At 33.9% G+C, this 24,589-nt stretch overlaps 4 protein-coding genes across 5 annotated transcripts; 3 read left to right on the top strand and 1 right to left on the bottom strand.

Moving 5' to 3' along the window:
* The first annotated feature begins 137 nt into the window (after positions 1 to 137).
* Positions 138 to 3,386, top strand: LOC125829696 (uncharacterized). The gene is given in 6 exon segments (XM_049508885.1): positions 138 to 304; positions 307 to 417; positions 1,952 to 2,016; positions 2,112 to 2,287; positions 2,805 to 2,913; positions 3,012 to 3,386. Coding segments are annotated over 6 exon segments (903 nt in total). The 5' UTR covers positions 138 to 165; the 3' UTR covers positions 3,315 to 3,386.
* Positions 3,387 to 13,120: 9,734 nt separating this feature from the next.
* Positions 13,121 to 16,768, top strand: LOC125829691 (probable 6-phosphogluconolactonase 1). Of its 2 annotated transcripts, none has more exons than XM_049508877.1 (4): positions 13,121 to 13,184; positions 14,213 to 14,419; positions 14,511 to 14,646; positions 16,009 to 16,768. In XM_049508877.1, the coding sequence occupies exons 2-4, from the start codon at positions 14,247 to 14,249 to the stop codon at positions 16,498 to 16,500; spliced, it is 801 nt and encodes a 266-aa protein (XP_049364834.1). In that variant the 5' UTR covers positions 13,121 to 13,184; positions 14,213 to 14,246; the 3' UTR covers positions 16,501 to 16,768. The 2 variants fall into 2 exon arrangements, with proteins under 2 accessions (XP_049364834.1, XP_049364835.1); XM_049508878.1 differs by lacking the exon at positions 13,121 to 13,184 and adding an exon at positions 13,279 to 13,297.
* Positions 16,769 to 17,432: 664 nt separating this feature from the next.
* LOC125829748 (fructokinase-like 2, chloroplastic) lies at positions 17,433 to 21,880 on the bottom strand. The gene is made up of 5 exons (XM_049508940.1): positions 21,698 to 21,880; positions 19,721 to 20,298; positions 18,982 to 19,616; positions 18,245 to 18,716; positions 17,433 to 17,787 (listed from the first exon to the last, which is right to left on the bottom strand). The coding sequence occupies exons 1-5, from the start codon at positions 21,736 to 21,738 to the stop codon at positions 17,561 to 17,563; spliced, it is 1,953 nt and encodes a 650-aa protein (XP_049364897.1). The 5' UTR covers positions 21,739 to 21,880; the 3' UTR covers positions 17,433 to 17,560.
* Positions 21,881 to 22,088: 208 nt separating this feature from the next.
* LOC125829813 (folate synthesis bifunctional protein, mitochondrial) lies at positions 22,089 to 24,568 on the top strand. Its single transcript, XM_049509008.1, has 2 exons — positions 22,089 to 22,268; positions 23,008 to 24,568. Exons 1-2 carry the CDS (start codon positions 22,202 to 22,204, stop codon positions 24,468 to 24,470), a joined length of 1,530 nt encoding a protein of 509 aa, XP_049364965.1. The 5' UTR covers positions 22,089 to 22,201; the 3' UTR covers positions 24,471 to 24,568.
* Positions 24,569 to 24,589: the final 21 nt, after the last annotated feature.

Below are 24,589 nucleotides of genomic sequence, written 5' to 3'. Positions count from 1 at the left end.
AATAGTCAAAATCCTTTTTAGAAATTTTTCTTAAAAAAGACATGTAAATAAAAAAAAAATGCACAATAGATATTTTGAAAATTTGGCAAGTCATAAATAGGAGACAAAAGGGCAACTGAAAGATAATTGGTAGCCATAACAAAGCCCACAGCTCAGACGAAGAAGATGATGATAAGTAGGCTTAGTAGCAAATTCAACTTTTTTTTGCGAAACCCATTTTTCCCTACACCTCTCTATCACCATAACCATCGTTTCCTTACAATTATACAACAAAAACAAGCTCTACACAATCTTCCTAATGGTTTAAAAATGGTCCTTTTTCCAAGAATCACATTTCAGTTTTACCTCTTCGGTGTTTGAGCAGCAATTCTTCTGAAGAAATCACCCCAGAGAGAAATGAAAACGACCCACTTCACTGTATGCTCTGTTTGTTTCATTTTGTTTTTGTGTTTCTGTTGAATTGCATAGTAGGTGTTTGATGTTTTGTTTGTGTGGTGCTTTTAAATTGTAGTAGCTCATTTTTTATGCTTAGTCGAGCCTTACGTGTTATTTCAATGTAAATGGTTTACAAAATGGCCTTGCTTTCAAGAATCACATTTCTCTTATTAGGTGTTTGATGTTTTGTTTGTGTAGTGCTTTAAATTGTGGTAGCTCATTTTTTATGCTGGGGTGATCCTTCCGTGTTATGTAGAAACAATGATGAAGTTATTGTATACAAATATATATATAGACCAAGCCAGCCTTAGTTGTGCTTGAATTTTGTTTTCAAGAAAACTAAGTTATGACTTACCCCTATGAAAGCTAACATCTTTCCTTGGTAGGGATTTTGAAAAAAAAATGCATCTATTTTGTAAGGCTTATGTTGTTATGTTTTCTTTAGTACCAATGGTGCCCGAGCCTGCTTGCAGGCATCTCGACTATGCTATTTTTTTGTGTTTCTGTTGATTTGCTTACTAGGTGTTTGATGTTTTGTTTCTGTCGTGCTTTAAATTCTGTTCGCTCATTTTTTTATGCTTAGATGATCCTTGTGTATTGTTTTATTATAGAAACAATGATGAAGATGTCGTATATTCGTATATATATGCCAAGTCAGCCTTACTTGTGCTTGAATTTTGTTTTCAAGAAAACTAAGTTTTGACTTACCCATATGAAAGTTAATATCTTTCCATGATAGGGGTTTTGAAAAATGCATTAATTTTGTTAGGCTTATATTGTTATGTTTTTAATACGGGTGGTGTTCGGGCCAACTTGTGTAGCTTGACTATTCCACCCGGTACCTGCTACCTACAACACACACAGGTCGTTAACTCTAACCAACAAGGCTAGTTGTGCTTGTATAGTTTTGCCTTTGGCTAGGATTTGAACTTGAGACCTCATGGTTCTCTCACACTTCCACTAGGCCACACCCTTAGTCTTGTATTGTTATTTGGTGAAGCAACAAATAAAAATGTTGAAGAGTGAGGTTGGGCCAATGGTTGAGCCAGATATTTATATTAGGAGATGCAAGAAAAACACTAGAATGTGACAGCTAGGATTTGAACTTGTGACTTAAAGCTACTTTTGAACCCCATTATTGCAGTAGAATTTTTCTTTACGTTGAAATATTCGCCCTATTTATGCGGGTATAATTTTTCGACAAAGGAGATTAAATCGAACCCTGTTCCCTCCACCTAGCTCTAGCATTGAGGCTAGCAGTATTGGTAAAGTACCTCCACCACCAACTGGTAAATTGCCCATTGAGTTTGACTTGTGGTGAAGTTGATTGGGAACATTATTGATCCTCCCTGATGGAAGAAAAAGAATTGGAAATGTTCATTTATTCTGAGAATTATAAGAGCGTTCTCTCTTTACATGTTTCACATTCTCATTGAATTAAATTTAGTGATTTTTTTAATCAAATTCATCAATTTATATTCTGTCAAAGAGTCACACTATGTGTTTATGTTTGAAGATGAAACGATTGAGGACGTAGAACCAATAGATTTATGGGAAGAAGAAGAGGAAGTTGAGCCTGAGGTACATGAACTTTTGGAGTGTTAGTAACATTTTATTTTTATTTTTTATTTGGATATATATATGTTCCATTTGATTTTAGCAGTTCAAACATTCAGATTGGCGATGGAGGTGATGGAGGAGGAATAGTTTTCCAAAGTTGCTCTTGGGGTGAGCAGGCATTATCAATTGCTCGTGATGTGCTGCTACCATTTGGTGATGACATGGAGCTCTATTCATTTAAAACTAGTCCTCATGGGTACATCTATGTCAGATTAGACAAACTTCCAAATAAGTAAGTTGTTGATTGCAACACTGGCTTCCTGTCTACATGAAAAACAACTTCTACATCTCTCTCTTTCATAAATGATCTAGAGTATGTTGTACCTGAAATCTCTTGTTGTAACCGGTCTTTAAAATTCTAATTCCAATGGAAGAACAAAGATGCCGATAAGTGAGAGTAGTGTAAAATAGTAGCATTATTTGTGAAGGCTAGTCAACATTTTGGATGTTCCAAAATTGAATGTGTATTATATAACTTGTGATGGATGAATAACTGGACTAGACCTCTTAACTAGGGGTATTTATAGGTCATGTATATAGACAGCTATATATATGTAAACATTTGCCTACCAAGACTTTTCCTCTGTCCTTCTTTCCTCTTTTAACCATGATTTCTGGTCAAGTTAAACAATCTCTAATGAACTGAAATTGGAGTTCATATCTTGTAGCAATTTTCACTTGGTTCTAGTAAGCGCATTCTTTTGATATCCTGTTTACTGTGAGGTAGTGTGACATATTCGTTACATTAGTTTTGGCTGTCCAAGTATGGATGAGATGGAAGAATTTAGCCGCCAATACAAGAAAAGGTTAGACGAAGCTGGTGCACTAGGGAAAATTCCTGAGGATCTGGCCCTTGAGGTAACTGTAGAAACAATGTTGTATTCTCTCTGTTGTTATAAACAGAAATGATTTCTAACTTTTTGAAGCAAACGCTCTCTATTTCATGTGATGTTAAGGTATCGTCTCCTGGTGCTGAGCGGCTAATAAAAGTACCGGACGACTTATCCCGCTTCAAGGATAGGCCTATGAGAGTTAGCTATATAGAAGAAATGAACTCTAGAAAGGTTGAAAAGAATGGAATATTCTTCATGGAATCAATCGATGCAGAATCAGGAAGCTGTATCTGGAAGTTGGCGGATGTGAAGGAGAATAGAGATCCAACATCCAAAGGAAGGCCGCTAAGCCGTAAACAGAAAGATTGGAGGTTAAAACTGCCTTATGCAATGGTTAAGAAGGTAACCTTGTACCTCAATTACTGAATTCCGTCTCATTGTTGTAGGACTCAAGGTACTGATGTATAGACCTCTGTTGTTACTTTATACACACTTAAAGATTTTGACATAAAATTTTGATGATATTGAAGCTTCTAAAGAATTATTTGTCATAATTTTTTAACTATGCGTCAAATCTCAAATAAGTTTTTGAGGTTAGCTATATAAGAATGGCACTCTGTTGCACTAAACTCTCGTTATATGTGGGATGTGGTAAAGGGTTACCACAAAAGTCTATTGTACACGGCCTTACTTTGACCACTTAGCTATATGAATCTTATTATATATTTGTATCTCTTCTTTGGAAAAGGTCTTCCACTAGAATTTCTCCTCCATCTTCTTTTCATCTTTTCTTGTTCCATTGCTTTATAACTTGATTTTAAGGTAAGTCTTGGTCAATATCAAGTAAGAAATCATGTCGATCATCGGAATTTTTGCTTAAAAATTATGACGAATCACCGTCAGTCGTCTTGGAAACCACCATGAGTGCTTACAATTTTCTTGTGAGGAGGCTATTTTTACAAAACTTTTTTTTGATGAGGTCAAAATATAAACAATGGCATTGATTGAATTATCCTTAAGTGCAAAATCTTCCATAATGCACCATCTACAATATTTGCCCAATTAGAATGTTGTATTGGGTCCAATGATAAATTTGTGCCCATGGATGATATGTTGAGACCAAACATCTCTCAGTTTCTATTAGAAACAATCACTCTACCTACATAAGAATCGAGGTAAGGTCTGCGTACAACAAGTTATTTATTCTCAATATTTTCAAATAAAAATAGACCTCCTTTTCCTTCATTAATTGACCACTCCTTTAGTCATTTATTAGCTACCCAACCCTATCACTCAAATTTAAAGAGAAAAAACAAAAAAATAAAGTTATCTCAATTCTTCTTAGGACATTCTTTTTTATTTTTTAGTTGGGGGTATCGACTAATCTGAATTCATTCTACTATCATTATTTTCGAGGAAAAGTTACAGATACATAGTGTTTGATCAACTAGTTTACTAATATGACTGAATAAGTGTATATGTTATGTATAAGTATGTATAGTCTATGTATCTTATGTTGTATATATGTTTTATAATCTGGCTGACTAAAGTGTTTTAGTCGTAATTATTCAATTTTTCAATATTCAGTACTCGAATCCGATGATTAAGGATGAAGTTATATCACCAAAATATTTTTGTGCTAACAAATACGAAAAACTGAGAAAATTACATATTCTTGTAAATCAGCCCCTAAATGCCAAAATATGTCGTAAAATATAGAGAGATTGTACGCACTGCTCCTCAACTACCTATGGAGGGTTCCGTAAAAGTTTGCAAAAATATCAATTAGAAGTCATACCACCAAAATATTCATGGGCTAACACCATTTTTAGAATCCATTTTGGGCATTTAAAGGCCAATTTACAGGAATTAGACGATTTTCGCAATTTTTCGTGTATGTTAGTCAATGAATATTTTGGTGGCTTCCGAACAAATTCTTTGTGAAACCATTATGGAACCTCTGTAGGTAGTTAGGGGAGCAGTAAGCATAGTCCCACCATTTTCAGAGTTCATTTTGGACATTTAGGGGCCTATTTACAGGAATTAGGCAATCTTCTCACTCTTTTCGTGTGTGTTAGCCATGAATATTTTGGTGAGATGACTTTCGGTCGAATTCTTTGAGAAATCATTATGAAACCTCCGTAGGGAGTTAGGGAAGCAGTACGTACTATCCCACTATTTTTAGAGTTTATTTTGGGTATTTAGGGCTAATTTACAGGAGTTATGCAATATTTGCTCAATTTTTCATGTGTGTTAGTCTATGAATATTTTTGTAAAATGACTTTCGGATGATTTATTTGCGAAACCATTATGTAACCCTCCGTAGGGAGTTGGAGGAACATTACGTACAGTCTCCCCATTTTTAGAGTTCATTTTGGGCATTTAGGGACCAATTTACAGGAATTAGGTGATTTTCTCAATTTTTTGTGTGTTAACCCATGATTAATTTGGTGATATGACTTTCGAACGATTTTATTGAGAAATCATTACGGGACCGTTTGTAGGAAGTTGGGGAGAAAGTACATACAGTCTCACCATTTTTAGAATCCATTTTGGGCATTTAGAGGTCAATTTACAGGAATTAGGTGATTTTCTAAGTTCTTCATGTGTGAACCCATGAATATTTTGGTGATATGACTTTCGGACAAATTCTTTGCAAAACCATTACGGAACCCTCCGTAGGAAGTTGGGGGAACAATTTGTACAGTCTCACCATTTTTAGAGTCAATCTTGGGCATTTAGGGTTCAATTTACAGGAATTAGGCGATTTTCTTAATTTTTCGTGTGTGTTAACCCATGAATATTTTGGCGTGAAACCAATGTGTTTGCCCGTGAATATTTTGTTGATATGGCTTTTAGACGATTTTTTACAAAACTTTTACGGAACCCTCTGTAGGGAGTTAGGAGAGCAATATGTGAAGCTCCACCATTTTACAAGACTTAAGCGGTTTTCTTAGTTTTTCGTTTGTGATATCCCATGAATATTTTAATAATATGGCTTTCGATCGATTTTTTTTTTAAAATAAAATAAAATTACGAAAACCTTCCTTAATTAGTTGGGAGTGCGGTACGTATAACCTCACAATATTATTATTATTATTATTATTATTATATACAAGGTAGACAAATAAAACTTATTAGATGGACCACATAATTTTGATTGTTGAGCCGTATTTGATCCAAAATAACTCAAAAATGCTCAACCACCAGTACCTATTTCTTGGACTTGTCCACCATTCTAATTCAATTATTTCTTCATTTATTATTTTTACCAATATAAGTTGTTATGAAATGATTAATTAAATATCTCATATTAAACATCGAAAAATAATTATACTATGAGTATTGCTCTTAGAAATGAACCTTATAATGCATCAAGAAAATTCAGTTAAGCTTCCAGTACAAATATCGAACATCAAATAAAAAAATTTAAAAAATCACAATAATTAAACGTGAATATTGTGTAAAAAGAAAAACAAAATGGATAAAAAGGTTGTGGTTATCCTAACTGAGATAAATACATTAAAACATGAAATTTCATCGACTATGCTAGCAGCATGTTGATGATAAAATAGAAAAATAAATCAAACATATATTGAATTAAGGGTGTCATGGAATGATTATGTTTCCACTACTCTTACTTTTAATTTAAATTAAGAAGTTTCAAGTTCGAGTTTTTGAAATGAAAAAATTCTTGATAAGGAGCATTTTCTAGCTATAAACTTCATAGGTAATAAATCTGAATTAGTTCGATTCAGTGTTTTAAAAGGCGGGGGCGTGAGGCGAGGCGTTTTACTTAGTATAGGGAGAGGCGTAAGCCTCGAGATGTAGGGTGTAAGCCCTATGGATATTTAAATTTTTAATTTATAATATAGTATAATAATATAATAACACAAAATTATAAAAATAAATCAATAATTTGAAATAATTACAAATATGATTAAATAAACTAATAGAAAATAAAAGTTCTAACATGATTATATAAGTATAAATAATCTAATATCTTAACTTTCTAATAATAAAAGAATCATTATTTTTCAAAAATATTTTTTTTATCATACTATACGATTTACCCCCTAAAAGAAACTAATTAATAACCTTACTAGTATTATAATAAAAACATCACTCCATCATGAATAAAAATAAAATTACTTTCAAATAGCTAAATAAAATATAATAATTTTGAGACATGACAAAACCATGAAGACCAATGATAAGTGAAAAAAGTAAAATTTCACGACATATTTTTAAAAGAAATGTTACGTAATATATAATTACTTTCACAGTGTTACCATATAGGAAAGATGCGATACTAAAACTTGTTATTTGAGTTATTTGCAATCTTCTTAGCTCTATAGATTAAAAATTATTAAGTATCATTCAATTATTCAAGAATTATGAGGGTTAACAATGTTAACTAAAGATTTTAACACATAAATTGTGTAAGATCTGTTAGGCGAGCCTCGAGCGTTGGGCGTTGGGCGTACTTAAGGAGTACAGTCGGGCGCTTAGGGCGTAAGTCTTACAGAACTAAGCCCCACACTTGAGTCTCAGAGCGTTTTGCTAGAGCCCTGCCCTAGGGCGAGCCCCGAGGCGAGTCCCAATATAGTTTTTTAAAATACTGATCCGATTTATATTTCTGAATATTAATGCCAACAAAAAATAAAAAAAATGTCACTCTTTGATACAAGATTAGGAGGTTTTTGACTAGAGACTAAACAATACAATAGTTAGGATCTCTTGAAATTTAATAAGTGACCTCAATATCAAACTCAATTTATAAAAATAAAGAATTTATGAAAACAAATCTGAATTAGTCCGACTAATAAGCTTTGGATTCTCAATAGTTTCATAAATGAAATGAAAAGGACAATTATGGATTAGATTGGATAAGATCGAAAAGAAGACAAGCATATTTGCCTAATTTATAAGGAAAAAAAAACTATTAAAAGGGGCCTTTTATGGACCCCTACAATTGATTGAGTTCCCAAATTCGAGTTCAAAAATCACTATATGTAGGGGTGATCCATTATAAAATTATCCAATAACATTTTATCTAATTTTATAAGCAGAAATGATTATAGATCTATAATCTATAAATTTTAAATCATGTATTCGTCTCTAAATAGTAGTAATGACTTATTCTTTGTTGCAACAAAGGATAAGTAATGTTAATATCGGTAAGGATTTTAATTTCTATAAGTGTAGACATTGAAGATTTGTGGGACTCTTAAAGACGTGTTCAATTCTAGTTGAGATTCTACAAGATGTATTTGATTCTCGTTAGAATTCTTGGAGGTTACTCTAACCCTAAACCCTAGCCTATGTCTATATAAAGGATACTATATTTCCTTGAAAAGGCATCTCAAATATTTAGCAAATTCATGTAATATTTATATAGAAGTCAAATCAAAATCATCCTAGTTCGAGAAATACGCCACTAACGGCCCTTGAATCATGGATAAATCATATGAGGGAAGAATCAAGGGAGGAACAGAATCGTACCCGCACTAATATCAATAAAATATTCATGTTTCTTCAGATTTTATTTGTGTGGTTGATTTATTTTCCGTATGTTTAAAATTTGTTGCAAACAAATTGGCACGCCAGTGAAACCAAATTTGCCCTTCATGTCTTCTCTCATAAATCAAATTTACAAATCTGAAGCTGCAAATGTGGAAGAATAATTAGTACTTCAAGCCTCGTCTTTGAGTTTCGATATCAAGTCTACACTCTGACAAACCTTGAAGCAGGGGATATTTGTAGACATTGAAAATTTGTGGGACTCTTAAAGACGTATTCAATTCTAGTTGGGATTCTACAAGATGTATTGATTCCCGTTAGAATTCTTGGAGGTTACTATAACCCTAATCTCTAGCTTATGCCTATATAAAGGGTATTATATTCCCTTGAAAAGACATCTCAAATATTTCGCAAAATCATATAATATTTATATAGAGGTCAAATCTAAATCATTCTAGTTCGAGAAATACGCGACTAATGACCCTTGAATCATGGATACATCATATGAGAGAAGAATCAAAGGGGAGAACAGAATTGTACCCGCACTATTATCAATAAAATATTTATGTTTTTTCATAATTTATTTGTGTGATTAATTTATTTTTCATATGCTTAAAATTTGTTGAGTACAAATTTTAAATGCCAAATTAATTATATATATATATATATATATATCAAAAAGTTAATGATTTTTTCATCAGAAAATTTGCCTTATCTTGATTATATTTATTTTTTGCAACTTGGTTCAAACTACCACTATCAATGGTTCTATTTTTTCAAACTATTCTTATTGTCTTACTTGAGATTTCATCATCCTTATCAGTAGTCAAATTATATTTTGGATTCAACATATCATCTTCTTGAAATATTATTGGTTCAAAAAGAATTTGTTTTTTTAAAAAAAAAAAAGACAAAGAAAATATATATTTCTAACTGATTTATCATATTTAAAATTTTCAAATAAATATATTTCAATCATTTTTAATGCCAAATATATGTCAACCATCAACTAATGTATTTTTTTTTCCTTTTCATTAACTAATAAATAAATGGAAAGTGATACCTAAAGTTCTAGTAATTTAAATATGGACCACTAGAAAATTTCCAAAATAATATTAATTAGGTTATTCTCACTGCTAGTAATTGATGGTTCAAAATCAATTGAGCAAAAGGTTGACATTAAAGAACACAAAATTTCTTCACAATGATGTCATAGTAGAAAACTTGTAAATGGGGCAACTAAAGGGAAAAAATATTTAAAAAATATTCCTATAATTTAAGGGTTTCATAATTATTTGTTGATGGAATTATGCAATAGAGATATGAAATTAATAGATAATGATAATGAGGTGTATGGTATAAGTTCAATTATTTTCTTGTCAATGTTTAGAATCAAATAGGAAACATATCACAAGCCTAAAGATTTTGGTCATGTCTCATGTTTTGTTTTCCAAATGAAGTAAACAATCCAAAGGCCCCATCCAACCAAAAATAAAAATAAAAAATCTATAGGATTGATAATGTTAGATTCTTAAAATTGAGAATTTAACCGATATGAATTGTGGTGTGATGGTTGAGATTCTCCTATTCTTAATTAAAAAGCTTGAATTTGAGTTTTAGGAATAAAATAAAATCACGTTGAAGAGCCACTTCCAGAAATAGACCCGACAATGCACAGAGTTCTTAATATAAATATATACAAAAATTAAACTATTGCGTACTAAGTTCGATCGAACTCATATATTAACTTCTAGCTCCGCCCCAAAGTGGAGTTGAGGTCATCCTATATCAAGATTTACTTTAAACTGTCGTTTCAACATCATTTTATATTACTTAGGTGTAAAATTTTAATTTCATCCTTTCTTTTTCATTTTCTACCTTAGATATTCGTGGATCACATTAAATTTAGAAAAAAATTATATATGAATGATCAACAATAATAATAACATAGTATAATCTCACAATTAAAATTTGAAGAGGATTAGATGTACTCAGAATTGCAGATCATACTTCTATATTTATGAAATTAAAAAATTGTTTTTAATAGACCATAGATTATTTTTCGATGATCAAAGTAAAAAGAAAAAAAAAGGATTCTTGAAATGGAGTAGGAAGTGTTGATTTGTAATATTGTGGGGTTTCTAATTAGTTGAGAAAAAACTTTATACTATCTTTCCATTGTTGTTTGAAAAAATATGATTGCTTGTAGATTCCAAAAACTTTTTTGATAATGTGTTCATTATTTCTCACTCTTATTTTTTTTCTTTTTAATGATGGTGGAGGTTAGAGAAGAAAATGATGGCTGAAATAATTTCTTTAATATTAGAGCATAAAAAAAAAAGTTGACATGAAGTTTGGTTCTAAGGAAAATTGAATAATTCAAGAGAAAAAAAACAAAGTGGATTCTTACATAATAAATATTTACTTGTATCGTAAAATGGTTACATCAAATTAATAATGGCATTATGTATATGTTTCATTTTATTTTTTCCTCTTTTCATTATTTTGACGTTGAAGGAGTATAGGCTAACTATAGTTAATAAATGTGCATTCTCATCTTATTTTATAGCTTAATCAAGATAAAGTGTATTAATTTGATGTAGACATATATACATTTTTATATTATTTTCTCTGTCATAACTTTTGTGACACACTTTTCTTGTTAATACGTCTCAAAAAAATGTCAGAATTTAATCTTAATTTTTTCTTTTTATTCTTAGTGGAATGATTTATGATTTGTTCATATAAATATTAAAAATTTATTTAGACTCTAAGTTTTAAAAGTCTTCTTTTATTTTTAAAATTTGTGTTAAATCAAAACAATGCCAGATAAATTGAGACTAAGAGATAAATTCAAAACCCCATTATAGAAAAGCATGCTAACTATCTAAAAAGGTGCATGATTGGTTTAATATACATTATTTAATGATTCATTTAGTTGTATTTACATTTATCTTTGACTAAACTAGAGAATATGTATTACCCACCATGAGCTAATCTTTTTGATAACCAATATGCTTTTATATATATATATATATATATATTCAAAGTTAACTAATTTGATTAATCTATATTCTCATGCTCCACGAAGGTAGTTACGAATGTAGAAATTCAACAACGATTCTACTTGCAATTAATATTTTATGCTCAAACCGATTATTTGTGTTTGAAAGCCCCATCAAATATATATATGATTAAATTTAAAAGTCAATTATCTAATCAACATTTAAACTCATCGTTCTAAATAAAGAAAGATCTGATTCATCTCACAATATACTTCAATGGTACGCGGTGTTACTCAATTAGCCTATTATTTATTTGGATTAACAATATGATAATCTGTATTATCATCTAACTTCTTAAGTAATCAAGCATTACATGTGAGATTTATTTAATTTTATGAACTGATTGGGACCACAAATATTTAATGGAGAGAAAGTACAATATATACAGATGGCTTAATATAGTAAAAAGAGACAAATAGCTGGTTTTAGGGAGACAGCCAATTGGATTGAATTTATTTTTTTTTAATTTTATTTTTATTTTTATTTAAGAAAAAGATAAAGTTAAAGATGGAGAGATTAGAGATAATTAAAAAGGAAAGATAAGGTTAATTAAGATGAGAAATAAAATTAAAATAATATATAAAGAATCCCACCAACTAAGATTAAAAAAAAGCTAAAATTTAAATCATACACTTGCCAAATTACAAATTGAACAAGTGTTTCCTATCAAGAATTATTTTTTCTCTCCCACAAAAGGATAATCACAAAAAATTTCTGTTTTCCTTAAAAAGTAAATAGTTAAGCAATATTTTTTTATTTTGCTATAATCATCTTATATTTGATATTCACGATATCTGGTATAAGATTCATTAAAAAAAGTATTCTTTATAAGAAATTTCTTGTTTCTTAGAAAGTTAAAATTTAAATGTTAACTTTTTTAATTAAAAATGGAGAAATTTTAAATTATTCCACCATATTAGTTACGAATTAGTATATTCAGCTAAATATGTGTGTTCATAGATTTATATACATATCATCAAAAGTTACGATGGAATGAGTAGAAGTTTTCTACTCGAGCATTGATACGAAATCACCTTTAACATGGAGCATTTGAATTCGAATTAATTAAGCAACAAAAAGGTAATTATCAAACCTCGAGTGAAAAATGTCAAGAGAGCAAGGATGTTAATAATGTTTCGATTAGCTTAAGATTAATTACTTAATTAATTACCTAAGAATTTATTTAACTGCAAGAAAAAAACACAGCAGAAGATCTAGGAAAAGTTTTTGTTTTACTTAGAATTTTATTTTTTTTCCTGACACAAGTTTTACATTAGATGGTTTATTTTTTCTTGTATCTCTGTTTTTTTTTTAAAAGTAGGTAAGGAACATGATTCATCTTTTTCTCTCTCATTTTTATCCATTGAAACAAAACAAATTAGAATTTGTGTACATTTTTGTCACCATCAGTGGTATCCCACCAGGTAAAGTTTCCTTTTTTTTTTATATATATATTAAAGTTTGATTAATTTAAATTCGTATAACGAGCTCAAAATCGAGACTTCTGATGGATTCATGGTAGCAAAATTCATGTTGTATTCAGTAAAAAAAAAAATGTTTCAAGATTAGTTTTTTATTTTTATTGTATGTGTGTGTATGTGTTGTCTTTATATATGTTTTAGAAATTGCTGATACCCATCTTCTCTTCTTCTCACCTCTTCAATTTTTCCCCTTTTATTGGCCTAACACATTATTTTCTTTCTTCTTTGTAAGAGCCCCTCTTTTTTATGTTTCTCTATATTATATTGTATGTTATTAATAATCCAAGATTGTGTTTTTTTCCTTTTGGGTTCTAGTTTTGACATTCTTGGTGATTACTTGGTGGATTTTTTGAAATTCTAGATTGTTAATGGAAGAGGATGATGATTTTTGTGATTTGGGGTTTTGTGTTTAGTGTTGTTTGTTTGAGTATTTTATTCATGTGCATGTTCTTGATTTAATGATATGGAGTTTTGATCTTGTTGTTGATCAAGTTTAGTTCTTTTTTTTTTGTCCCCTTTTCCCCCTTTTGATGTTTGTGTAAGTGATCTTCTTAGTAGGATAGTTGGTTGACTGTCTGAACTTTTACCTTGTTGGCGAGGATTCGATTCTCTACTCTGTAATCCTCTTCCCTTACCCCAATTATAAAGAAGAAGTGATCATGCACTAGTCTGTTTGATTTCTGAACCTTGAATTATGAGTTTGAATTGGTTAGTCTCATTTGTTCTTGATTATTGAGTTTCTAATTTCAGAATTTGACTACTGGTTTTGCTTGTTCTTTCTTTTTGGTGTGGGGGGCTGGGGGGAAGGGGTTTTTGCAAATGTCAAAGATCAGTTTTTTTTTTTACTATGTGATGTTCAAGGAGTACATGTAGTGCAGTTGCTGTTGAATTCTCATTTTTGATGTAGTTACTGTTCCTTTATTTTATTTTTTTCTCATAATGCTTTCTATAGTATTTTGTCATGATTTTCGATCTGCTTTGATATGCTTTTCCTTGAGTCGAGGGTCTAAACAACCTCTCTACCTACTGCGTACATTCTACCTTTCCCAGGCCTTACCTGTGAGATTTCACTGTTTTGTTGTTGTTGTTTAACCAAAAGGAAGCCATAATTTTTCCCCTTAACTTTTCTTCAGATTGTGCAATTGTAGAATTTGTGTTTTATTTCATGCTAAATGAGCATTGTGGAATTGTTAAGACTTCTTTCTTTTCTCAGTTGTAGTTGACTTGTTACTTTGCTATGTTATGATTTGTGCAGTAGAGAAGTGTTATCTAACATCCTCTAAATAAGGATGGCTCTTTCTGGGGCTAATAAAGATGGAAGAGAGGTGAGGATTTACGAGTATTTGGACGAACTCAACACCGATTTGGCAGATTATATCGCAGAATTATCGGAGGCTTCTGTGAAGGAGAGGGGGGTATTTGCTATTGCTTTATCTGGTGGCTCCCTCATCAGTTTGATGGGGTATGTAAGTGTGTTGTATTTTCCTGTTCAAATGTTTTTGTTTCCCTTCTCTATGAGGTAGTCAATTGGTTTGAAAATCCATGGAAAGCAGAAAACTATGTGAAGCTCCTTATAGCAAAACTGTTGATTGGGCTAAGTGGTATATATTTTGGGTGGACGAACGTGTGGTGGCGAAAAATCATGCTGACAGTAATTACAAGCTTGCTAAGGATGGACTTTTGTCCAAGGTAGATAATTTTTACATGATTTTCTTGCATACTGTTAATTTACATGTCATATTTATGTTAATGCACTATTAATGGGATTATTGATACAAATCTTAGTTGTAACGATGACTCTCCCTATTTCGCGTTATGATCCTTGATGACAACATGCACTTTTGTCAAGTGTTCTCTAAAATAAACCTCTAATGAGGTTTTCCTCTTTTCGGTTGATTCAGTTTATCATAAAGATACTATCTTTCAGCTGTATAATACAGAATTGTACAACGTCGAGGTGGAAGAATTAGATAGTTTCCTCTCTGTATATGGTGACATCTCAAATATGAAGGGAGGCATCCAGGCTGTTGTAAAACTAATTTTGGCTTAATCCTTATGCTAAAGACCAGTCAAATGTACTTGTTGATATTATCTTTTATGTATGTTGCATTGTTGCTTGTGTTCATCCATCCACATGTAATTTGTGACTTAGCAGTGGTAATTTTCTTTGAAGGGGTGACTGGAGGAATAGGTGGGGGTGGGGGGTCAGAGTTCGTATGGACAGGGATCGGGCAAAAAGAAAACAAAGCAGGACTCTCTAAGATGTGGTAGATAGCTGTGTTCAGTTAAATTCTCAAGAGTCTATGGACTTCTTTTCGTTTTTGGTTCTTCGGAGGCAAGATAATATGGAGGTTCAAAATATTATGGTATGTGTAATATGTTGATGCTTTGACATCAATGGATGTACGGTGTAAATGCTTATGTTTGGGGATCTGTAGCTATTTCCTTTTAACTAAGCTCATCGACTAACTGAGGATGCATATAAAGCTGAATTCACAGTGAACATAGTAAACTGTCAGTCATGCAAGATAATTTTATGCTGGCTTCAGTTCCTTACAATGTTCAGTTGTAGTCGCGCACTATGGGTTCTCAGGATCCCGAAGTAGTTGAAATACTAACTCGAGGTCATACTAAGACCATCTACCTGGCTGCTGACCTGAAGTGATTGATTTACAACTTCTCGGCAGTACAAGCAACACTTCTCTTCAGTTTCATTTGCTTCAAGCTTACTGATGTTTTGTAGATCTGTCATGCTGTCATGGCCTATAGGTTTGCTGACTGGAAAATTATTTTACTTGAAACCTTATTATTGTTTTATCGTGTTTTTTCTATATTTATCAAAACCTTACACGATAATTGTTTAAGTTTTTCGAGATCATATTACCTGTAATACAGATGCTTCATAATATAAGTGCAATTATAAAGCTTAATAACCAACTTATTAAACAAAACGAAATCTTGATATTCTAATGTGATCTTTTGGTTCTGATCTTAATTTCCAAAGTTGTCTTCTCTTGCATTTCTCATATCTATTGTGTTTTTACGTTTCAGGTGCCTATCGTTCCAAGCCATGTACATTCCATTAACGACACGGTCTCAGCAGAGAAAGCTGCTGAAGACTATGAGTTTGTTATTCGACAGCTTGTGAGGACTCGTGTAATCAGCGTTTCAGACATCAGTGACTGCCCCAAGTTTGACCTCATCCTTCTGGGAATGGGACCAGATGGACATGTTGCATCTCTTTTCCCTAATCACTCCATACTTGATGAGAAAGAAGAGTGGGTAACGTTTCTCACCGACTCACCAAAGCCCCCTCCAGAGAGGATTACTTTCACTTTGCCAGTTATCAACTCCGCGTCCAATGTGGCTATAGTTGTGACTGGAACCAGCAAAGCAGAGGCCGTTCATTCGGCAATTGATGATGTTGGACCTGACTGCCCGACGTTGCCTGCAAAAATGGTCCAGCCAACTAAAGGGAATTTGGTTTGGTTTCTGGACAAGGCAGCTACCTCAAAACTTGACAGCGCAAAATTTTCCGAGTAGGGCCAGGCTTTCAAAAATGTATGATGGTGTATGTAGCAAAGGCATATGCAACTTAGTTCATTCTCATCTTTCATCAAGTCTTTTTCTTTTGATCTTCCCCTCTTTTTTTTCAAATTTTTGACACCCTTTTCTTGTTTGAGAAGAAAATATGGAACTTTTTGTTCTGTTGGATAGGTTATCTTCCACCTGCAGTCCTCTCTTCTGAGGTGGGGTTTGAGAAGTGTGTTCATTGGGGAAGATGGCAATAAAATTGGATCCTTTACTAGAATCTCATTTTTAAACTTGCTAGTTTCTTTGTCAACTCTAGCAATTTACATTGTGTACAACAAGAGGAATGTTGAATTTAACATGTTTATTGCTGCAAGATTTATGTGTCACGCCAGCATCGAAGGTGTTATAGTGTACACTCTCAAAGTTGGAGTGTTTATTTATGTACTGTGCCTTCAGAGAAACTGATATTAAGAGAATTCTTCAAACTTTGATTGTGGTGGGATGATAGAAGCTCATTCACTTCTAATCAGAGAACTCAGATTAGAACTTTGAAAATGGAGTCATCCTTGACAGGGAGCGCTAGAACCCTCCGCCCCACCCCACCCCACTCCCCATAGTGGACCTCCTCGGGCGTGAATTCAGAGTAGTCGGTCCAACGGGCTCCAGAGACCAGAGGGTCAAAAAAAGGGCTCAAGCTCTAACAAGTGCATTCAGGAATAACAAAAAGGAGATGATATGATATTGGTCTGTGATACACAACAAATGCAATGCATTTTTATGCTGGTAAATGATCTAAATTTCTCCAATATGTCAAAAAAATAGTACAAATGTTACATCAAGAAAGCCTAGGGAAAATGGAATTACTGACGTTATTTCCCTCTGTATGATTTCTCCGATACCACGATGTACCAAAACTCGGAAAAAAATCGTGTACAAGCAGTTACAGCTACAATCACAGTGATGCCAGAAAGAATCATTTCCAACAACCAAGACTTTCAACTTTCAAAGGGAGACAGCATCTAGCATTTCATGGCAACACAAGCATAATGGGCTACTAGCATATAAACCATCAACTTACAGGCACCAGTGTTCTGTATTCCCTCTCTGTTACTGACCTTATGCCATGGTCGTCTGGGACCACGTCATCTTCCATACCTTCTTTAGGAGGATACCCTAATCTCCTCGCCTGTAGCCATTGATCTACTACACCACAGCTAATAGCATACTTCAAAGTTCGTTCCAAGTAACCTTTATCAGTCATAAGATGAGGCTGAACTGTCAGCATTCTAATGATACCTGAACAAAAGTTTTAACAGAATTTAAGTCGAGAAGACCCTATAACACCAACGAAAATTATTTATTCTTCTGAGGAAACAATCCAATCTAATAGGTAGAGATACAGCAAATGTCTAGCATGATAAGTAAGCAACATTTGAGTAGTAATAATGAGAATCTAAATGAACTACTAAAGATATCCGTTGGCCTGCCAAAACTTGGAAGGAAAACATCACCTGTTCAGATGTGACATGACTTCATTCAATGTTAAGTCATTACCTTACCGCTATCTATTGATCCAAAGTTACGTAATATATCTCAAAACAAATGGCAAAGATGCCTAGTTACCAATTGGTATAAATATTGCAGGTATTAGTCAAAAGCCATAAATGCATCACATAGCAGACTCCATCGTCTCTAATGAGGAAGCTTTTAAAGGAACAAATTATGAATATACAGAAGGTGGTCATTCTTTTACCTGCAATAATGCCATCTCCAGATGCAGACATATCAGAAGTATAAGGGCTCAGAGGCACATCTTCCAACCCTAGAACAGAACCATTATGCTCCTTGGTGTAGTAATGAATCTTAGAAGTCCCATTAGTCACGAACAAAATCTTTAAATTTTCATGCCAAAGTGGAGCAATTACTTCTGGTGGATAGTGAGTGAACTTAGACCTGTCATTATCCTTGGTGTCAAACTTCTCGGAGGGTTCTATTCCACATAGAAACTCCAATTCTTGTTTCGTCACCTCTATGATATCTGCAAGATTCCATGCTTTTTGTATGAATGTTTTGGCTTTTTCACCTGATTCCCATAGTGGAGATGGAAGGTTGAGATCATAAAAGACAACCCCTCCGAGCTTCTTCGAAATCTTTGTTGCCCGTAATGTGGTTAATCTCATATTTGGGTCAAGCAATGAGAATGTATTGAAGTAAAACATTTTTGCCTGTGTGACATATTAGAACAAATGGAAACAACTTAGTACTAACAGAACATACAAAATGAATTCAAAAATAAAAAGAAAAAGTAACATGTAACTTATTTTATGATCCCACTAAGATTATGCAATATTAAAAATTATGTCAATAATGACTTCCATACTTGTAAACTCCACAAAAAAACCTGTCGGGGAACTTTCACACCCAAAAGGAAAACTATAATATTAATCTTTTCACATTTCCAAATAAAACTAGGTTCTTTCAGATTCTCACCTCCTTAAGGACATCTATATTGATCTCAGACTTCAATAAAGAATCCTCAGCACATGGTTTGGTGGTAGTCATCCTCAAGCCCCCTCTCTTACCTATCTTCATATGTGTAATGGCAGTTGCTCTTTTACTGTCAAGGCGAACTGATCGTGTTTGAACTTTGTTGATGTTCATAAAATATACCAAGGACTGACCAAAATCGTCATCACCAAGTTTCCCCATGAAGGCAACTTTACCTCCCAAGCTCGCAAGAGCCACAGCAACATTACTTGAACATCCCCCTGGAGCCCTGATAAACTTTTCAGGATCCCACATTACATCTTTCATTCTTTCATGCCATTCATGGTCTACAAGTCTATTGGATGGCCTCCCTGAAGGAACAAATGCATGCTGTGCTGCACCAAAGCAACATACAAGGGGTGGCCATCCATATGTGAAGCTAATATCCTCTCCAACATCTATATCGAAGTCCAGTTCTTCCTCATTATCGGCATCAACATTTGCAACATGTAGCTCTTCTTCAATATCACTAAGTTCTGTCTGGCTACCTTCATCCTCTAAATTATTAACCTTCTTCCTCCTCCCCCTTGTGGCCTTCTGCATTGGTTCTTTCTCCAGGCTTCTAGAGCTAGAAGCAGCTGCAAAATTATGCAGAGAGAGATTTGCGATTCAAACTTCTGAAACTTGCCAAATATAAAGAGAGCACAAGTGCTCAATGATGAGGAAGACAAATAGGTTTTACCTTTCTTTGAAGTTCGTTTTCGTTTTTCTATGGGCTCTTCACTTGACCCTGAAGTTGGTAAGCCTTCCTCATCTGTCACATTGCCTTCCACACCTAACATGAAATCCTCAAATGAGCTCTCCACTGTCTCTTTTTTCTTCCGGGTTCGTCGGGTTTTCTTTGGTTTCCCACTTGATTCTGGTTCTGTTACAGCTTCTTCATCAGTGACATTACCCTCCACATCGGATATGGAATCACCATATGAACTCTCCACTGTTTCTTTTTTCTTTCGGGTTCGTCTCCGGATTTTTTTGGGTTCTTCAACTGACCCTGAAGTATTTTCCGCTTCCTCATCATTAACAGGATCATCATCCGAAGGCTCAACTACTTTCTTTCGCCTAGATGAAACTGGAGCTCGTTTTGATGTCCTGCCAGTCTTTTTCCCAGCACCAACCACCTCTGTCTCCGATAATTCCTCAGTTATACCCTCTGGAGTTCCTTCTTTCGAGACTGCCATAAGAACCCATTTATTTTTAAGTTTAAGATCTTGAAGTTGCATTACTTTCATAGTTGGGTAAAAGTTCCAATGCAGATGCTGCCTGCATATTAGAGAAAGATAGAATCTTAGTATTATCCTCTTCCTGTTTGAAACATATTTTAGTTTCAGCAGTAATTATCCTTCAAATTTCCTCCACGTTTGAGGTCAGAAAATCTAAGATGCATACAGAAAAGCAAAGAAATTGAACCTCCATTTGACACTCATATTACAATCAAGACAAACATCCTCTTTGCATACATATTGACTTCTCATTTAAAAGTTAGCAACTTTAAAGTCAATGAGTTTGTTCTGGTTTCCGGTGAACGAAATGGCTTTGCTCCAAATCCAACTATCCACTAATGAAAAGGGATTACCCCATGCACTCGGCTAGTGCAGGCAGTGGCGGAGCCAGGATTTTCAATAAGGGGGTTCAAAATTTGAAGGAGTAAACATACGAACTAGTCTAAGGGGGTTCGATATCTATTATATATATCTAAAAAATAATTTTAACCATGTATATATAGTAATATTTTCTGCCGAAGGGGGGTCGGATGACCCCCCTAAAGACATGCTGGCTCCGCCCCTGAGTGCAGGCAGGGGTTAGAGGCAGAGGAGTGCAAGGGGGTTAAATATTACATCAACAAGATAACCTGTGTATCCCACAAGTGAGGTCTAGGGAGGGCGGTGTGTACGCAGCCTTACCCCTGCCTTGTGAAGATAGAGAGGTTGTTTCCGATACACCCTCAGTTCAAGTAAAAGCATATCAAAACAAGTACGGAAAGGAAATACAGTAGTGAAGCAAGACATGATGAAAATAATGTAGAAGAGAGCAGTAGCAACAAAGAAGATAATACGATAACCGTTACCTCTCCTATGTGGTTTGCGAGTTATTGCATAGGAGCGGGGGTTTTACCCTGTGCGCACCCAAAGGGTAGCGGCAGCGGGTTTCCCTTGTCATCAAAAAATTAAAAAAATACGATAACCGAGACAAAGATAAATTCATTGAAAATCATACTATGTAATTAGAGAAAAATGAATTTCTTTTAGACTTAAACATATATAAAAATTGTTGAATTTTCTTGCCATAAGATTATTATTATATTTTTTGAATCCTTTATTTACTGTCCTCTATCCCTTTGCATTTCAGCAAATATTCACCAAAAGAGCAACTCTATGCATTAACTAAAATCAAATTAAAAAAAGGATGAAATTCAACTTGCTGTCAAAACTAACAGTATATGAAAGCATGGACACAAAAATTCAACTTCACTTCCAAATTTCACCACAAAAGAATGTTATCCACACACAGGATAGTTACAAAGGTGACACCTTTAGAAGTTTTATACTAATTATCTGTTTATTGTATCATTCTTTTCACAGGTAAACCAGATGACACTAAACAATAAATGCAAGAACATATGAGAAAGACAAAAAAACTTAAAGAATTGAGTAAAAAGAACCTGGAGAGTGTAGAAAAAAAGCTGAAAGAGAGAGCGGCCATAGTAAAAAGAACTTAAAGATTCAATCTTTACAACCCTGAAGACCCAAAAATGGGTAGTGGGGTTTTACACCTTCAAGGTCACTGTGAAGTAGTAAAGAAAAACTGGATGAGGAGAGGGGTTTTGGGATTTGGGTTTTTGAGGGAACAAAAAAATTATTTTTTTTTCTTTTTAAATTTAATAGAATAATTATTTCACTATTTCTGAATAATTATTATTTATATACCTAAAGACATTTTTTTATGACTAGAATGTCCCTAGTGTGTATTAGAATTTAACAAATTGCCACTAGGTATGTTTTAGGCTTTGCATTTGTATTATATTCTGTTCAACAAAAAGGGTATCTTAATCTGTTTCCAAGATCCCATTTTACTGTATTTTTTGATGTTCATAATATGATAATTCTGAAGATTTCTTCCATTTTTGTGAATCTTGGAATACTACAGAGCCATTAACATCCAAAAAATGAATGTCTTCAGGCGTTTACTGCCCACAAAATTTGGGTTCAAAACATCCAAAAAATCGTGTTATGGTAACTTCAAGCCCCTTTTACCCCTCTTTTTGCGTTTTCCCAATCTTTTTTGTGCTCTATCAGTGATAAAGTTTCAATCTTTATAAGGTTCTGATGTAATTGGTATTTGCAATTAGTGGTATTAATGGAATATTTGTTGTTACTGTTTCTTTTTCTGAATGCTATGTAATGATATTGTTATTATTTACCATGTCTGCTTTGTGTATCTGTGCTATTTTTTAAAGTTGCTTTGTTATGAGTTACTTGAGTTGAGCTGTCCTTCGGAAACAGTCTCTCTACCTCTGCGGGGGGAAAGGGTAAGGTGGCTACATTTTGTACAAAATTATTGCTTTTTCTAAAGAAATTACGAAGTCGTGTTTCTGATTTTACTTTGGATAATGTCTGAAGTTTATCTTTGAGATGTTGAGCTGTTCTAATGGGTTTAAGCTTCCATTTCAACATTTGATTGAGGAGTTTTGTTGAATCTTGATGGATGTAGAAGCCGTTTCTCTAAAATATTCATTTTGAATATTAAAAATTGAGATAAAATGGACCTTAATACAGTCATTCATCCTCTGTAATAACATTATGTAGCATTTCACATAGCAGCCAAACAATATTTAGACAAATGGTGATGTTATAGAGAGGTTTGACTGTGACACAGAGGATTCATAGAGCTGACACTCAACTAGTTTTAGGATTAAGGCGTAGACACGTAGTGATTGATTGATTGATATTCTTTTTCAATCTTGTTTTGCAGCACCGGGCATTTGCTCTATCCATTCATCCCCGGATTGTGTGGTGGAAGTTCATTCCCCAGAGCAGGAAGTGATAATTGCTTTGGGAAGTAATGTTGGAAACAGACTTAATAATTTTGATGAAGCATTGCACCTAATGAAGCAATCAGGTATACAGATTACCAGGCATGCTTGCTTATATGAGACAGCACCTGCTTATGTAACTGATCAACCTCAGTTTCTAAATTCTGCTGTTAGAGGTGTCACGAAACTAGGGCCTCACGAGCTGTTGAGAGCACTCAAGAAGATTGAGAAGGACATGGGTCGTACAAATGGGATTAGATATGGTCCTAGACCTATTGACTTGGATATTCTGTTTTATGGGAAGTTCAAGATTCATTCTGAGATACTTGATGTTCCACATGAAAGAATCTGGGAGAGACCATTTGTGGTAGCACCTTTGATTGATCTACTCGGTTCAGACATAGATAACGATACAGTTGCAAGTTGGCATTCATTTTCGAAACATTCAAGTGATTTTTTCGAGTTGTGGGAAAAACTAGGAGGTGAATCTCTCGTGGGGAGAAATGGGATGAAAAGAGTATTGCCAGTAGGAAACCACCTACAGGACTGGTCATTGAAAACCTCCCTTATGGGTATTCTTAACTTGACCCCCGATAGCTTTAGCGATGGAGGGAAGTATATATCCGTAGAAGCAGCAGTTTCTCAGGTTCGTTTGATGCTTTCAGAAGGTGCAGATATGATTGATTTTGGTGCACAATCCACACGCCCTAATGCTTCAAAGATATCCGTTGAAGAAGAACTAGATAGGCTAATTCCTGTCATTGAGGCTGTCACAAAGATACCCGAGGCTGAAGGGAAGCTTTTATCTGTGGATACCTTCTATTCAGAAGTTGCTTCAGAAGCAGTGAAAAAGGGTGTTCATCTTGTAAATGATGTATCTGGTGGACGTTTGGATTCCAGCATGTATAGTGCTGTTGCAGCACTTCGAGTTCCCTACATAGCAATGCATATGAGAGGTGATCCATCTTCAATGCAAAACCCCGAGAACTTGCAATACAACGATGTTTGTAAGGATGTAGCATTTGAACTTTACGAGAGGCTCAAGGAAGCAGAGTTAGCCGGTATTCCTGCTTGGAGGTTGATAATTGACCCTGGAATCGGATTCTCCAAGAACACTGAACATAATTTGGATATTCTAACTGGTTTGACAACCATTCGAGCTGAGATTGCTAGGAGGAGCTTGGCTTTTTCTCATGCCCCTTTATTGATTGGACCATCAAGAAAGAGGTTCCTAGGGGATGTCTGTGCTCGTCCTGCTGCAGATAAACGAGATCCAGCAACTGTTGCTGCTGTGACCACAGGGGTTCTGAATGGTGCCAATGTTGTAAGAGTACATAATGTTCAATACAATGCAGACGCCCTTCGTCTGTGTGATGCATTATTGGAAAGAAAACTGAGATAAAACAGTTAATGCAAGCTACGTTTTGTTTTCTGGGCTCATTCCTTTCTCATTGTAAAACATATTTCGTGCAAAGATTTGTGTCTTTGCAGAAGAACTCAAAGCTGAAATGATACAACCAG

This window comes from Solanum verrucosum, unplaced genomic scaffold, assembly GCF_900185275.1.
Source record: "Solanum verrucosum unplaced genomic scaffold, falcon-dt-bn FXZP01000008.1, whole genome shotgun sequence".
In the NCBI taxonomy this organism is placed as follows: Eukaryota; Viridiplantae; Streptophyta; class Magnoliopsida; order Solanales; family Solanaceae; genus Solanum; species Solanum verrucosum.
Note: the sequence above shows the minus strand (reverse complement) of the source record. Positions and strands in the feature narration are given on the sequence as shown.